This window comes from Lithobates pipiens, unplaced genomic scaffold (assembly GCF_037356315.1).
Source record: "Lithobates pipiens isolate NorthernLeopardFrog02 unplaced genomic scaffold, aLitPip1_a1.2 Scaffold_16, whole genome shotgun sequence".
NCBI classification, from domain to species: Eukaryota; Metazoa; Chordata; class Amphibia; order Anura; family Ranidae; genus Lithobates; species Lithobates pipiens.
In genome coordinates, this window is record NW_027507748.1 from 207,747,504 (window position 1) to 207,762,110 (window position 14,607).

Sequence of the window (14,607 nt, forward strand, 5' to 3'; positions counted from 1 at the left end):
GTCCGACCGTGTGTACAAGGGCTAATACTGATGTACTGATGGTCTATCTAATTTCTTGAGGCCCTTAAAATGCCAGGACAGTACAAATACCCCAAAAATAACATAATATAGGATAAGATAATAAAATACTTTATTGTCATTCTATGCATACAACAAAATATATCAAGGTACTCTTTACAACAGCAAATAAAAAAAAAACATTTCTCAACACAACCACACATACTCCTAACACATGCCCACATATCTCTTCTTAACCACTAGGGATGAGCTTCGAGTTCGAGTCAAACTCATGTTCGACTCGAACATTGCCTGTTCGGCGAACAGTGAACAATTTGGGGTGTTCGCGGCAAATTCGAAAAGCCGCGGAACACCCTGTACAAGTCTATGGGAGAAATCTAAAGTGCTAATTTTAAAGGCTAAAGCCCCGTACACACGAGAGGACTTATGTCCGACAGACTTCCGAAGGAGTTCTGCCGGAGTTCTGCCGGAGTTCCGACAGAGTTCCGACAGACTTTTCGGCTGAGCGGACTTGGCCACACACAATCACACTAAACTCCGACGGATTCGAACGTGATGACGTACGACTGGATTCGAATAAGGAAGTTCATAGCCAGTAGCCAATAGCTGCCCTAGCGTCGGTTTTAGTCCGTCGGAATAGCATACACACAAGCAAATTTTTCGAAGGGACCGGGTCCGGCGGAGTTCCGTCGGAAAAATTTGAAGCATGTTCCATATTCTAAAGTCCGTCAGACTTTGGTGAATCAAAAGTCCGTTGCAGCCCACACACGATTGAATAGTCTGACGGAATCAGTCCGTCGGACTTTGGATGTTGAAAAGTCCGCTCGTGTGTACGGGGCATAATATGCAAGTTACTGTCCTAAAAAGTGTTTGGGGACCTGGGTCCTGCCCCAGGGGACATGTATCAATGCAAAAAAAAGTTTTAAAAACTGCAGTTTTTTCGGGAGCAGTGATTTTATAATGCTTAAAGTGAAACAATAAAAGTGTAATATTCCTTTAAATGTAATACCTGGGGGCTGTGTATAGTATGCCTGTAAAGGGGCGCATGTTTCCCGTGCTTAGAACTGTCCCTGTACAAAGTATAATTTCTGCAGGAAAAAAAGTCATTTAAAATCACTTGCAGCTATAATGACTTGTCGGCTCCCCGTAATACAGAGAATAGTCATTGAAAGTCATTGATAAAAAAAAAAAGCGTGGGGTTCCCCCAAATTCGATTACCAGGCCCTTCAGGTCTGGTATGAATTTTAAGGGGAACTCCACCACAAATTTAAAAAAAAATGGCGTGGCGTTCCCCCTAAAAATCCATACCAGACCCTTTATCCAAGCACGCAACCTGGCAGGCCGCAGGAAAAGAGGGGGGGACAAGAGAGCGCCCCCCCTGAACCGTACCAGGCCACATGCCCTCAACATTGGGAGGATGCTTTGGGGGTCACAAAAGTACCCCTACCATTTCACAAAGAAAGTGTAAAAGAATGATAAAAAAGACAAACACACTTTTGAAAAAGTCCTTTATTAAATATGAAAAATGTTTTAAAAAGATTTCAGCAGTGGTAATCTACTCTTGCTATCCAGCGATGGAGGATCATCTCTCCGGGGTCCAGCGATGGCTGATCTGATCCAGTGATGGGTGATCTCTCCGTCCAGGGCAGCGCAGTCCATCCGTCCTCTGTCTCCACTGGCGGAGACACTGCGGGGTCCCGGTAGCCTGACATTTCTTATATGGGGAAGGCGGGGCCACCCATCACCTGACCCCACCCCCCTCTGAGGCAAGTGGGGAAGCCTGGCTTCCCCAATGACGTGTGGGCGACCCCGCCCCCTCTGATGTAACGGAAACTTACTTTTGTACCCCCTTACCATTTCAAACAGGGGGGGCCAGGATCTGGGGGTCCCCTTGTTAAAGGGGGCTTCCAGATTCTGATAAGCTCCCCGCCCGCAGACCCCCACAACCACCGGCCAGGGTTGTGGGGATGAGGCCCTTGTCCTCATCAACATGGGGACAAAGTGCTTTGAGGGGTCTGTGACCAATGTTGAGGGCATGTGGCCTGGTATGGTTCAGGAGGGGGGCTCTCTCGTCCCCCCCTCTTTTCCAGCAGCCTGCCAGGTTGCGTGCTCAAATAAAGGGTCTGGTATGGATTTTTAAGGGGAACTCCACGCCATTTTTTTTTTTTTATTTGGCGTGGCGTTCCCCTTAAAACCCATACCGGGCCTGAAGGGTCTGGTATGGATATTTAGGGGGAACCCCACGTGATTTTTTTTTATTTGATGAGGGGTTCCCCTTAATATCCATACCAGTCCTGAAGGGCCTAGTAATTGAATTTGGGGGAAAGTTTTTTTGGACTTTCAATGACTTCTCTGTATTATAATTTTAAATTACTTTTTTTCCTGCAGAAATGACACTTTGTGCAGGGACAGTTCTAAGCACAGGAAACATGCTCCCTTTTACAGGCATACTATAGACACCCCCCAGGTAGGAAATTTATGTTTCAATATTTTTTATTAAAGGTTTTCAGCACAATACAAACAAAAGTCTCATTAATGCGGCAAAGTATTACATCAAGCACAATGCACAATGGGCTAACGCACCGGTCAGTTCCGCAGACATGCTGGCGGCAGCGAAATAGGTGCCTTATCTAATAACCCCGGATCACATAGGATCCCATCTGCCGAAGCTGTTACCTCTAGAGTGATATAAATATCCAATCGTGCAGCTATCACCGCTAAATGAGAGATGTAAAGAAAACAGAGAACAGTGAGGAGAAGAGGAAAGACCCAATAGCAGGGGAAGAGAAAAGAATAGAGAGAAGAAAAAGTGGAGAAAAAGAGGGAAAGGGGGAGAACTGGGCCGGGGGGGGGGGGGGAGGGAGCCGTAGTCCTGGATCCTCAAACCCATGCTACCATGGCAATGTTAAACAGCATGCGTCCCGGAAGCCATTAGTTAGATAGACAATCCATGGATCCCAAATTCTATAGAACATTTTCATCCTGTCTTGAGACAGTGCGGATAACCGTTCGTTCAGCATTAACCATGACATTTTATGTTTAAGCTGGGCTATCGGTAGTGCGGCTGATCTCCAGTTACGAGCTATGGTGATCTTAGCTGAAATAAATATAAAGGTAAGGAGCCTCTGCTGAGGCCTGGAAGCCTCTGCCGCCTTGCCCCCCAAGAGGGCCAGCTTAGGTGATTTCCTCAGGTTCAGTCCTATGATAGTGTAGACAAAATTAAACACTCTAATCCAAAACCTTCTGACCTTCGGGCATGACCACCAAATATGGTAGGTGGTCCCCACCTGGCCGCATCCCCTAAAACAATGGGACGTAGCTCCCGGAACAAAAGCGGGCAATCTGGCTGGGACCATGTACCACCGCAACAATACCTTGTAATTAGCCTCTATCACTGATGTGTTGGCGAGAGATGTCGTCTCAGAGAGCGTGCACCAGTCGTCTAATTCAAAGGATTCCTGAAGGTCCCGCTCCCACTGGATCATATAACTCAACTTCTTCCCTGGACCCCTAAGTAATGTGTAGATGGCTGATAAATGGCCTCTAATTTTGTCATATTGCATACTCAACTGCTCCATGGGAGTCAGGGACCCCAGGTCTCCCCTACGGGCCATACTCTGTACGAAATGCCTTAATTGGGCACATCGAAACTTCTCCGAAGACGGCATATCAAATTTTTCAGTTAGAGCTTGTTCCGAAATTATACCCCTACGGTCACATAGGTCAGCAATGCGCAATAGCCCTTTATTTGTCCACCAGCTGAACAGTTGAGGAGAGAGGCCCGGGGTGAACTCCTTGTTGTTAAGCAATGGCGCCAGCGGAGTGTGGGGCGATCTGAATTTGTATATTTTTGACAGCCTGTCCCATATAGCCAGAGCCAGTGACAGGGTAGGACACAATATCAGCGGTCTATATTTTTATTGGAAGCCATAGTAGCTGTGAAACCTGCGAGGGGCGACAGGAATAAGATTCCATATCCATCCAAATAGCATGTGTGTGGCGTGAATGGTATCTGGTAAGGTGGGCCAGCTGAGCCGCATGATAATATTTCTGCAGATCCGGCAGGCCCAGTCCCCCCTGTTTCCTTAGGGTGTACATTGTGCTCCTGTTCACCCTGGGCCTCTTGTGTCCCCAAATAAACCTAAGGATTTCATTTTGCAACACTTGTAGATCCCTACACAGTAGAGCCACCGGTAGGGTACGGAACAGATACAGTATTCTAGGCAACACATTCATTTTAATAGAGTGTAGTCTGCCGAACCACGATGGAGGGTGTAGCTGCCATTTGGCTAGGTCCTCTGTCAGTGTTTTGTAGAGTGGGGGGTAATTCTTCCTGTATAATAACTGGATAGTCGGGGTCAGATTAACACCAAGATATGGCAGTGCCTCTGGCTCCCACTTAAATTGGTATGTGCTCTCTAGAGCCTTCTGTGTGGCCTCCGACAGGGAAAGATTGAGCGCTTTAGATTTGGACTGATTAACTCTCAACCCCGAGATTTCGGAGAAGGGTTGAAGAATCACATATAGGTTAGGGAGGGAAGTAATTGGTGACGTCAGCGTTAGCAAGAGATCGTCCGCGAACAGTAGGCATTTATGATCCCTATTTCCACACCTAATCCCCTGAACATCCTGACATTCCCTAATCTTAGTGGCCAATGGTTCTATCGCAAGAACAAACAGGAGCGGGGACAGAGGGCAGTCCTGCCTCGTACCCCTTCTAATCGGTAGAGGCTCAGAGGAATATCCCCGCAGCATCAACGATGCCGATGGTGTGTCATAAAGCGTTCCGAGGAGAGTCAAAAAGCGCTCACCAAAACCATACCTGCGTAGGACAGCAAATAAATATTCCCATGAAAGGGAGTCAAACGCTTTCTGAATATCCAACGATAGCAGCATTCCCCGTCTAGAACCCCCACCATCCCAGTCCGACTGCACTGCTGATATAAGATTAATTAGCCTGCGGGTCTGGTCCGATGCCTGTCTAAGCGGGACAAAGCCGGCCTGGTCAGGGTGGATATAGTTCGGCAGAAAAGTGTTAAGTCTAAATGCTAAGACTTTCGTTAAAATCTTTAGGTCAGTATTGATCAGGGAGATCGGTCGGTAGTTCGCACAGTCCCCGTGATCCTTGCCCGGCTTAGGAATGACACTAAGATAAGCTACATTTTCATGTAGGGGTATCTTGCTTCCCCTCCGAAGCTCATTAAAATAAGAGCACAGGTGAGGAATCAGGACATCCTGGAATTTCCTATAATATTGGCCTGGAAAGCCATCTGGTCCAGGGGCCTTCGAGGGGTGTAGTGACTTAATCGCCATTTTAATCTCCAATTCCGTGAATTCAGCCTCCATCAGATCTGCGTGAGCTCGCGTCAGCTGAGGCAGCGGAACATCACGGAAAAAGAGTTCAGCTCTACGAGAATCATACGTAGTCTGTGAGCCATAAAGTTTGGAATAGAATTTGTAAAATTCCTGCAGAATAAATTCAGGGTTTTGTGTGGAGCGACCCGTAGAAAGCCTCAATTTAGGTAACGCAGGCGTATGTGGTCGGGGAACCAGTTTCCTGGCTAACATAGTATTCGGTTTGTCACCCATGGTATAGTACCTATGTTTAGTCCAGCCAATATGTTTTTCCGCCTGAGTCGTCAGAGCCAAGTTCAATTCCAGTCTAACATCGTCAATCGTATGTCTAATGTCGCAGAGCGGGTGGGCATGTTGTTCCCGCAGCAGCTGGTCCAATTTGGTTTCCAGTTGTCGAATCGCATGGTCACGAGCTCGTTTTTGCCTAGAGCCTATTTGTATCATAATGCCCCTAATCGTGGCTTTGTGAGCCGCCCAATTAATCGCGGGTGACGTGTCCGAGGATTTATTACCCGCAAAAAACTGTTGTAATGCTTTGTCTATTTCAGCGCACAAAACGGGGTCCTTTAATAGACTAGAATTCAAATGCCACGGGGCTGGGGAAGCTTTGGACCACAACCCAGTCAATGACATCTTGATCGGAGAATGATCCGACCAGGGGGTGGATAGTATCGTTACCGACGTTAGATAAGGGAGCAGAGGTGTGCGGACCAGAATATGGTCTATCGTGGAATATGTATGGTGCACCTGCGAAAAATGCGTATAATCTCTAGTCGTGGGATTGGACTCCCTCCATGCGTCAATTAAATCATAGAGATGTAAAAGTCTAGCCACCCTATTACTCCCAGTCGGCGGTCTCTTGAAAGTGGGTCTGTCAGGGTTGGATTTATCCATAACTCTGTCCAGCGGGATATTGCTGTCTCCCCCCAAAATCACTTGTCCCTGGACCTTGGGCATCAATGTCCGCAACATCTTGCTAAAAAAGTCCACCTGTCCTGAATTTGGAGCATAATAAGATACAAAGGATACAAGTTGGTCATGAATACGTCCCACGGCCATGATGTATCTGCCACCCTTATCCTTAATTATGGTGATGGGCGTAAAAGGGGTACGTCTAGAAAAAGCTATAGCTACCCCCTCCTTTTTATCGGGTCCATTAGCTAGGTAAAACTGCGGGTATTTAACATTAAGGTAACGTGGAGCTGACGTCTTAGAAAAATGTGTTTCTTGTAGTAGTAATATATCTACTTTCTGTTTGTGATAAAATTGAAAGGCTTTAGTCCTTTTAATTGGGGAATTAAAGCCATGGACATTATGTGTGATCATCGAAAAGTCGGACGAATACGACTTAGCCATCGTGGTAGGGCAGAGCACTCTTACCTTGTAGCATCATGAGGGCGGGCACAGCCTCCAATACATGGGATTCCCATTTCACAAGCTTCCAGTACCAGCGTGTGTAAGTTAGGGTCAGGACTACAGCTCGGGGAAGATAGGGGGTAGAAAGAGAGAGGAAAAAGAGAAGAAACAGAGAATTAGTTAACATAAAAGATAAGGGCCGTAGGCCCGCAAACTTATACCAGTAAACTTGTGTAAACCGTATAACAATGTGGGAAATAATCCCTGCCGGATAGAATGTCCTTTCCGGAAGTGGCAAGGGTACCCCTCTCCGAAGAGAGAAGGTAGTCTTGCAAAGGAGCAGCATGGATTTCCGATCCGGCCCAAATGGCCCTTGCGCCAAAGCATGCCAGCAGGGCGGATTCAGGTCTCGCATACTGTCGGACAGTAAGTTACACTAGCTTCGCTAGTCATCCTACCCCGAGAGAAACGGCCCCAGGGCAAGCAGGCACCCAATGGCCCCCCCCGCCCCAGCACCCTCCCCCCCGGGGGAGGCCCTACGGGCCCCACCATAGGACAGACCCCGCATCCCCATGTTATTCAGAAACAGAGTTCAAACATCAAACCATGAGGACGCTGTAAAACATGTCCAAAAAGAGAGAGTAATAATAAAAAAAAAAAAAAAACACACATTAACTTCAAGTCAGTCATGGAAGAACCGTTTCGGGTGGAATGAACCCAAAAAATAGGAAACTGCACTATGGTTGTGCTAACAGGGTGACTACGCAGTCGCGCAGGCACAGACGGACTCAGGTATGTCCCTCAGGTCAAAAAATAGTAGTATCCCTCCTGCTGCAAGTGGTAAGTCCAGGATTTCAAGGAGGGCATAAAAGTGCATTCTCAGGACTTCTGGTCTTCCGGGGGGTTCCTCTAGGCGGGTTCCGCTTACGCTCCGTCCAAAGTGGGGAGAGTGAGCGGTGTGCTGGAATCGGAGGAGAGGAGGCTGATGAGTCTCTCGAGATAATGCCCAAACTAAGTAGTAATTCTTCGCCCTCCGGCAACGTGGAAAATGAGTAGGATTTGCCATTATAGGTGAAAGATAATCTGAAGGGGAAGGCCCACCGATATCTGATCTGCTGGTTGATGAGATGTTGTAGCAGGGGTTTCAAATTTCTACGCTTTTGCACCGTAGAAGGAGCAAGGTCAGTAAATAACTGAATAGACGACCCACAGAGAGTCAAGTCCTGCCGACTGCGGGCAGCAAGCATCAACTTCTCCTTGGTCTGGTAGTAATGTGGTTTAACAATAACATCACGAGGCAGGCCATCAGATCTAGGGGCAGTAAGGGCCCTATGGATGCGGTCAATTTCCATGTGATGCGGTGCTATGTCTGGGATCAAGTCCTTCATTAACTCCTGCATTGCCCCTTCCAGATCGGTATGCGTTTCGGGCAGGCCGCGAACACGCACATTGTATCTACGAGAGCGATTTTCCAAATCCTCGATTTTTGTAAGGGCATCCTCCAGCCTGTCCTGGAGGTCTGTGAGCATATGGGTATTCTGGTTAACCCTTTTAACAGTGCCTTCAACTTTAGCTTCAACAATGTCAAATCTCTCACCAATACTGTGAATGTCCCTCTTAAGATCAGTGGTAATCAAAGTGCAGGCCTTAGAAAGCTCCTGTTGTAGCATCGTGGAGAACCGAGCTAGTAACACTGTGTCCCCGGAGTAATAAGCTGGCTGGGGTGCTATGGAAGCAGAGCTAAGCTGACTAGACATGGCCTCTGCCAGTTCGGCCATATTTTTATCCATAGAGGATCCAGGGGAGCCCATCAGTTCCTGTGCGTCTTCATCTATGGCCGGGGAAGGGGGATGCGAACGGGACTCACCCTGCTGATCTTCCTCCATGTCCCCGGAAGATCGTGACGAGAACGGATCCCTGGGGAGTTTCAGGGGAGTTCTGCTGGCTCCATCCCTCAGGAAGGCTGCAGCTCCGGCCGGGCCTCGCGTGTCTCGGCGTCCCGGCGCCATCTTGGATTGCGGCCTGCACTCAGGAGAGGACCCGGACCCCCCGGTGAATGGCAGGGCTTTACGCTGACCTCTTTTCGGCTGGCCCCGAGCCCGCCTGTTCATCACCCTCACCGGAGCTTCCCTCTGCCGTTTTCGTCGTCGCTGTCCCGCTGGCTGCGCTTAATATTGCTGTATTTGGGCCGGATCGTGCGGAGCTCTCTCAGAGCACGTCTGCTTCCGAGATCCCGCGCATGCGCACTTCCCAGGTATGAAATTTAAAGGAATATTACACTTTTATTGTTTCACTTTAAGTATTATTAAAATCACTGCTCCCGAAAAAATTTCAGTTTTTAAAACTTTTTTTTGCATTGATACATGTCCCATGGGGCAGAACCCAGGTCCCCAAGCACTTTTTAGGACAATAACTTGCATATTAGCTTTTAAAATTAGAACTTTCGATTTTGAACGTTCGAGTCCCATAGACTTTTATAGGGTTCTAAAGTTCACACGAAGTTTAGGTCTGTTTACAGGTTCTGGTGCGAACCGAACCGGGGGTGTTCGGCTCATCCTTATTAATCACTTGCTGACTGTATACCTTACATATACGGTGGCACTGCTGTGCCGGATCACGTGCCTGGACCTGACACTTCTGGTTAGGGGGAGCACATGCGTTGCTGCCAGTGGCCTGCTCCCACTGTGATTATATACAATGGGAGCTGAACGGACTCGATGTCCTAGGCATCCGTCAATCCTTACAGGGGGAGAATGGCAAACTTCTTATGTAAACAAGGCAGATCATCATTTCTGTCATTAGGGAAGGCACAATCCATGTACGCTTATTGGTATTTTTTAACCAAAAATATGTAGCAGAATACATAATGGCCTAAATTGATGAAGACATTTGATTTTTTACATTTTTTTATTGGATGTGTTTTATAGCAGAAAGTAAAAAATATATTTTTTTTTTTTTCAAAATGGTCGGTCTTTTTTGTTTATGCGCAAAAAACAAAAACTGCAGAGGGGATCAAATACCACCAAACAAAAACTCTATTTGTGGGGAAAAAGGACATACATTTTATTTGAGTACAGCGTCGCACAACCACGCATATGCATACCCAAAAATTTGATAGTCTCTACCCTTTATACCTCCTCACCATCTATATATACCGATCAATAATTGATCTTATTTCTTTGGTTTTTGCAGTATTAAAAAATAAATCATTTTCTGTACACCACTCAACCAAATGTTAAATTTCCTGCCTATAAGCTGTCGCATCATTATCTTGTATGAGTCCAACTAAATAGGTGTCATGAGCAAACTTCACTATAGTATTTGACATTGTATTGGAATACAGTCATTCGTAAACAGGGCCAGGCTCAACACACATCCCTGTGGTAACCCTGTATTCAGAATAATGGTATTAGACACCTAAACTCTTATTCTCACAATTTGTGGTCATTTTGTTAAGAAAGCCATAATCTATGCATGAAAGTAAAAAACCTTCTATGTGCAGCAGCCCCCCACCCCCTCCCCCTGTACTTAACTAAACCCAATCTCAATACAGTGACATGCACGAGAGCCTCAGCTCCTCCCAGTCTCTCCTTCCTCATCAACAGAGACAGTGGCGGTAGCCACTGGGAGACAGCGGGGACGGGGCGAAGCATACTAGCACATTATGTAATATTCACCTGCAAACGAAGGTGCATCCATCTTCACCCGTCCTCCTTCCGGTGCGGCTGTGTGGGAGCCGCCGTTTATGGGACCGACTTCCGAAGAAGCGGCACAGGTGGCCGTTCCTTCAGAGCGTATGTGCCAATGAGAACATTGACGCATGTTTAGGAGATATTTACAGCGCCTATACGTAATCCTTATTCTAGGAAGGTTTACAACCTCTTTAACCACTTAAGGACCGGAAGAATTTTCCCCCTTAATGACCAGACCATTTTTACGATACGGCACTGTGTCGCTTTAAGTGACAATTGCGCGGTCATACGACGCTGTACCCAAACAAAATTTATATCCTATTTTCCCACAAATAGAGCTTTGTTTTGGTGGTATTTGATCACCTCTGCAGTTTAAATTTTTTGCACTATAAACAAAGAGCGACAATTTTGAAAAACATTTTCTTTTTTTACTTTTTGCTATAATACATATCCCAAAAAAAAAAATATATACACACATATATATATATATATATATATATATATATATATATATATATATATATATATATATATATATATATATATATATATAAAATGTATTCATCAGTTTATGGCAATATATATTTTCTACATATTCTTGGTAAAAAAAAAAATCGCAATAGGCGTTTATTGATTGGTTTGCGAAAAAGTTATCACGTCTACAAACTATGGAAAAGATTTTGGGACTTTTATTAATTTTTTATTGTTTTTACTGGTAATGGCAGCGATCTGCGATTTTTAGCGGGACTACGACATTGCGAAGGACAAATCTACCCCCAAATTACACTTTTTGGGGACCAGTGACGTTATTGCAATGATTAGTGCAATAAAAATACACTGATCAATGTAAAAATGACACTGGTAGGGAAGGGATTAATACTAGGGGGTGATCAAGGGGTTAACTGTGTTCCCTAGGTGTGTTCTAACTGTAGGGGGATGGGCTGCCTGGGACATGACAGAGATCACTGTTCCCGATTACTGGGAATAGTAGATCTATGTTATGTCATCTGTCAGAATGGGAATCCGCCCGCAACTGCGCCTGCGTGAGCCGACGTATAATGATGGCGATTCATGCAGGGGAGCCAACCTGCCACAGTACAACTGCAGAGGCTGGTCCTTAAGTGGTTAGGCAGACATAAATTAGTGATGAGGTTTTGTTTTTTTCCTAAACGCACCACATTTTTACAAGATGTCTTTTATCTCCTAATTGTAAAAGAAAACCCTCACAATCACTACAAGACTATACTGAAAAGTAGAAAATACCTATTTAGTAATTTAATGGTTCTAAAATACTTTCCCCTTTCAGGTTGTAGCTATATAATTGTATTAAAACTGCAAAATAATTTTATTAAACTGCAAAGGAATTAAGACATAATTTCCCGGCAGTTGTAGTACCCTGGGGCATGTAAACTTAAAGTGGTGTTGCCATTTAAAAAAAAATAATTAAAAGTCAGCAGCTACAAATACTGCAGCTGCTGACTTTTAACAATCAGACACTTACCTGTCCCAGGGTCCAGCAATGCGGGGGATCGAAGCCCCGCTCATCTCCTCCTCCGTTCGCCGTGATTGGCCGTGCAATCACCTGGGACCTTTCATATGTCCCAGATGATTGACAAGAGGGAGGGGGCAGAGCTGAGCCCTTCCTGTGCCGAGGGGAAGTGATGTCACAAGCCCAGGCACTGAAGGAGGCAGACTACGAGGGACCCCCTAGCAACAGCCATTTAGAGGTGACTTTAAAAAAAAAATCAAAATTAATTAATTTATTTATTATTATTTTTTTAGGAACATTTAGGATTTATTTATTTTTGGGTGCAACTCCACTTTAATATAGAAATTCTTGCTTCTATGATTAACTTAATGGTTTTTCCATTAGTCGGCACAGTGCTTGAATCATATTGCAGGCATCCCCTGCAAAATTTGTTTCTTTTTTTTTTCTTTTTTTTTTAGAGAGATAATTTCTAAGATACCTGCACACATCAGGAAACACCAGTCCTCTTTACAGCATTAAGCCTACTGATGTAGTTGTAACCAAGGACAAAGACCAAAGTGAGACGTCAGTTTGAGAAAGGGCATGATGAGACCGTTCTAAAGAATACTAGAAAAGAAATGCCAGTAACCTTTGTTAAAATCCTTGCAGTATATATGGTTCTTGTGGTTATTTTTTTTTTTTTTTCTTTCCCTAATGCAGTGAGAAAAGGTTTGGTTATGATTCCATCAAGTCTTGAAGTAGATGTAATAGATATCACTGAGAATTGTGGAAAAATCACTTTTATCGAGCCACTGTCCTTGGAAGAAGTTTGTCAGCATGAACGCAAGTTTCCAGTTGTTGCAGAAATTCTGGATATGGAAGAATCCAACCATTTGATGAAAAATGACAGCTATCCTGTGCTACACAAAGGGAAAAAAATTATTATCCACAAAAAAATGATTTCTAGAAAAGTGCTGGCCAAAGCCTGTAAAGGTAAAACCTTCAGGTTCTTTTTCATACACACACAATACCAAGGAATGTTTCGTCAAAAACCAAGAGAGTTTTCGACAGTGTATGAACTGTGGACCAAAATGGCCGAAGGAACACAGTTAACTGTTGTGGTGACCCAGGACAGTGAGAGCAGTGATGATAACTTCTCTGCACTTTGCATTGGGGATCATCTACGCACCCTGCATCAAACCAAAACTATCTTTTCAAGTCAAAGTGGACCACAAGAAGTTGATGTTCTGGTGTGTAGTAAAGAATCAGCAGAAGATGACGACGATGATGAACCAGAACAAATCATGCTTCCTTTGTATATGGAAGGTCATTTTGTAGAGGAAATTAAAGACAACAAAAAATACAACATCAATCGTATATTAGAGAAAAATAAACTCCCTTGTGAGGTGAAGGTTGTAGCAAAAGATCCATCTTTACCCAATGACCCTTTGACTTCTTTTCATACTCTCAGTTTGGAAGAGGTAGTTGACGAACCTGTATTATTGGTCAGTTCGTTGGACAATGTCTCGGAATACTTTGAGTTGCCTATTAAATATCTAAACATTTCAGTAGTTTTACAGGATGATTCTGTCCCTTCTACAAGCAGTCTCTTTACTTCAAGTAAGTTGGAAGAATTAATGGAATGGTTTTATTATTCTTTGAGAAACTATCTGCCAACCCAACAGCTTCCACCTCCTCGGCCACCTAAAAGAGAGGTCAAAACTAAAGAGGATCAACCATGCAATAAACCGGTTAAGCCAATAAGCACAGTTCATCTTGATCTGAAGGTAAAATATTTTTTGTGTGTATTGTGTTGTGGTAACATGGTTCCATCTTTATTTTTAAAGTGCTTTTGGCTTTTTAATTGAAGATGGACAATATTATATTGTTATATAACACTACAGTTGCTCTAGAATATAAATAATAAAATAATAATTATAAAATAATAATAAAATTAATAATGATAAAGTAGAACTGAATTTAAAAAAAATCTGACATGTAGACTTGTTATGACAGCAGAGACCCTATTGCTCTCTTCTGTCATAAATGCTTCTCCCTGCCTGTCAGCAGTAATGTACACTGAGCCACACATGCACAGCCCAGTGTACATTTATGGTAACTCTCTGTGCCATAGTGATGTGACACCCATGCACATGCATGAGACTGACAGCAGCAGACCGGCCATTCAAGTAGCTGAACAGACCAAACCCAGATGGAAGATTAGGAGAAGATAGAAGCACCTACAATTAGTGGGAACACTGACAGCACTGAGGGGCACTATTTGACATGTAAGTCTGCCATAATGTGCTAATATGCAGTGCATACTAGAACATTATGACATCAAGCCCATGTTATCAAAGTTTATTTCCACTTTTAACATTCATGTTTTTAAGACATTGTAGGTCTCTTCACATGGAAATCCACTGGAGATTTTCCAGGAGGGTGGTAAAGTTCTTCTTGAACTAAAAGATGAATATAGCCCCAGCCCTCGGAAACGTATTGAGCGATCTATACACAAGGCACAACTAATAGACGCCTGGTGTCTTATTCACCCCTCTGAAAGGGATTACTCTTTTTACTCCTTAACACATAAACAGTATTTTAGGATTGACTACTTTCTAATCCCACACTCCCAATTACATTCTCTCCGGAACTCCTCGATCGGGTCGATCACTTGGTCGGACCATGCTCTGATCCTACTCTCCTACACACTGACCG

General features: G+C 44.5%; 1 protein-coding gene across 2 annotated transcripts in view; it reads left to right on the plus strand.

Annotated features, from left to right (window-relative positions):
* Nucleotides 1-14,607, plus strand: part of THEMIS2 (thymocyte selection associated family member 2) — a 169,416-nt gene that overhangs the window by 91,895 nt on the left and 62,914 nt on the right. For both annotated transcript variants that reach the window (XM_077480939.1, XM_077480940.1), the window contains exon 4: nt 12,610-13,676. In XM_077480939.1, coding sequence (XP_077337065.1) covers nt 12,610-13,676 — 1,067 coding nt within the window. The remainder of the gene's footprint in view (nt 1-12,609; nt 13,677-14,607) is intronic.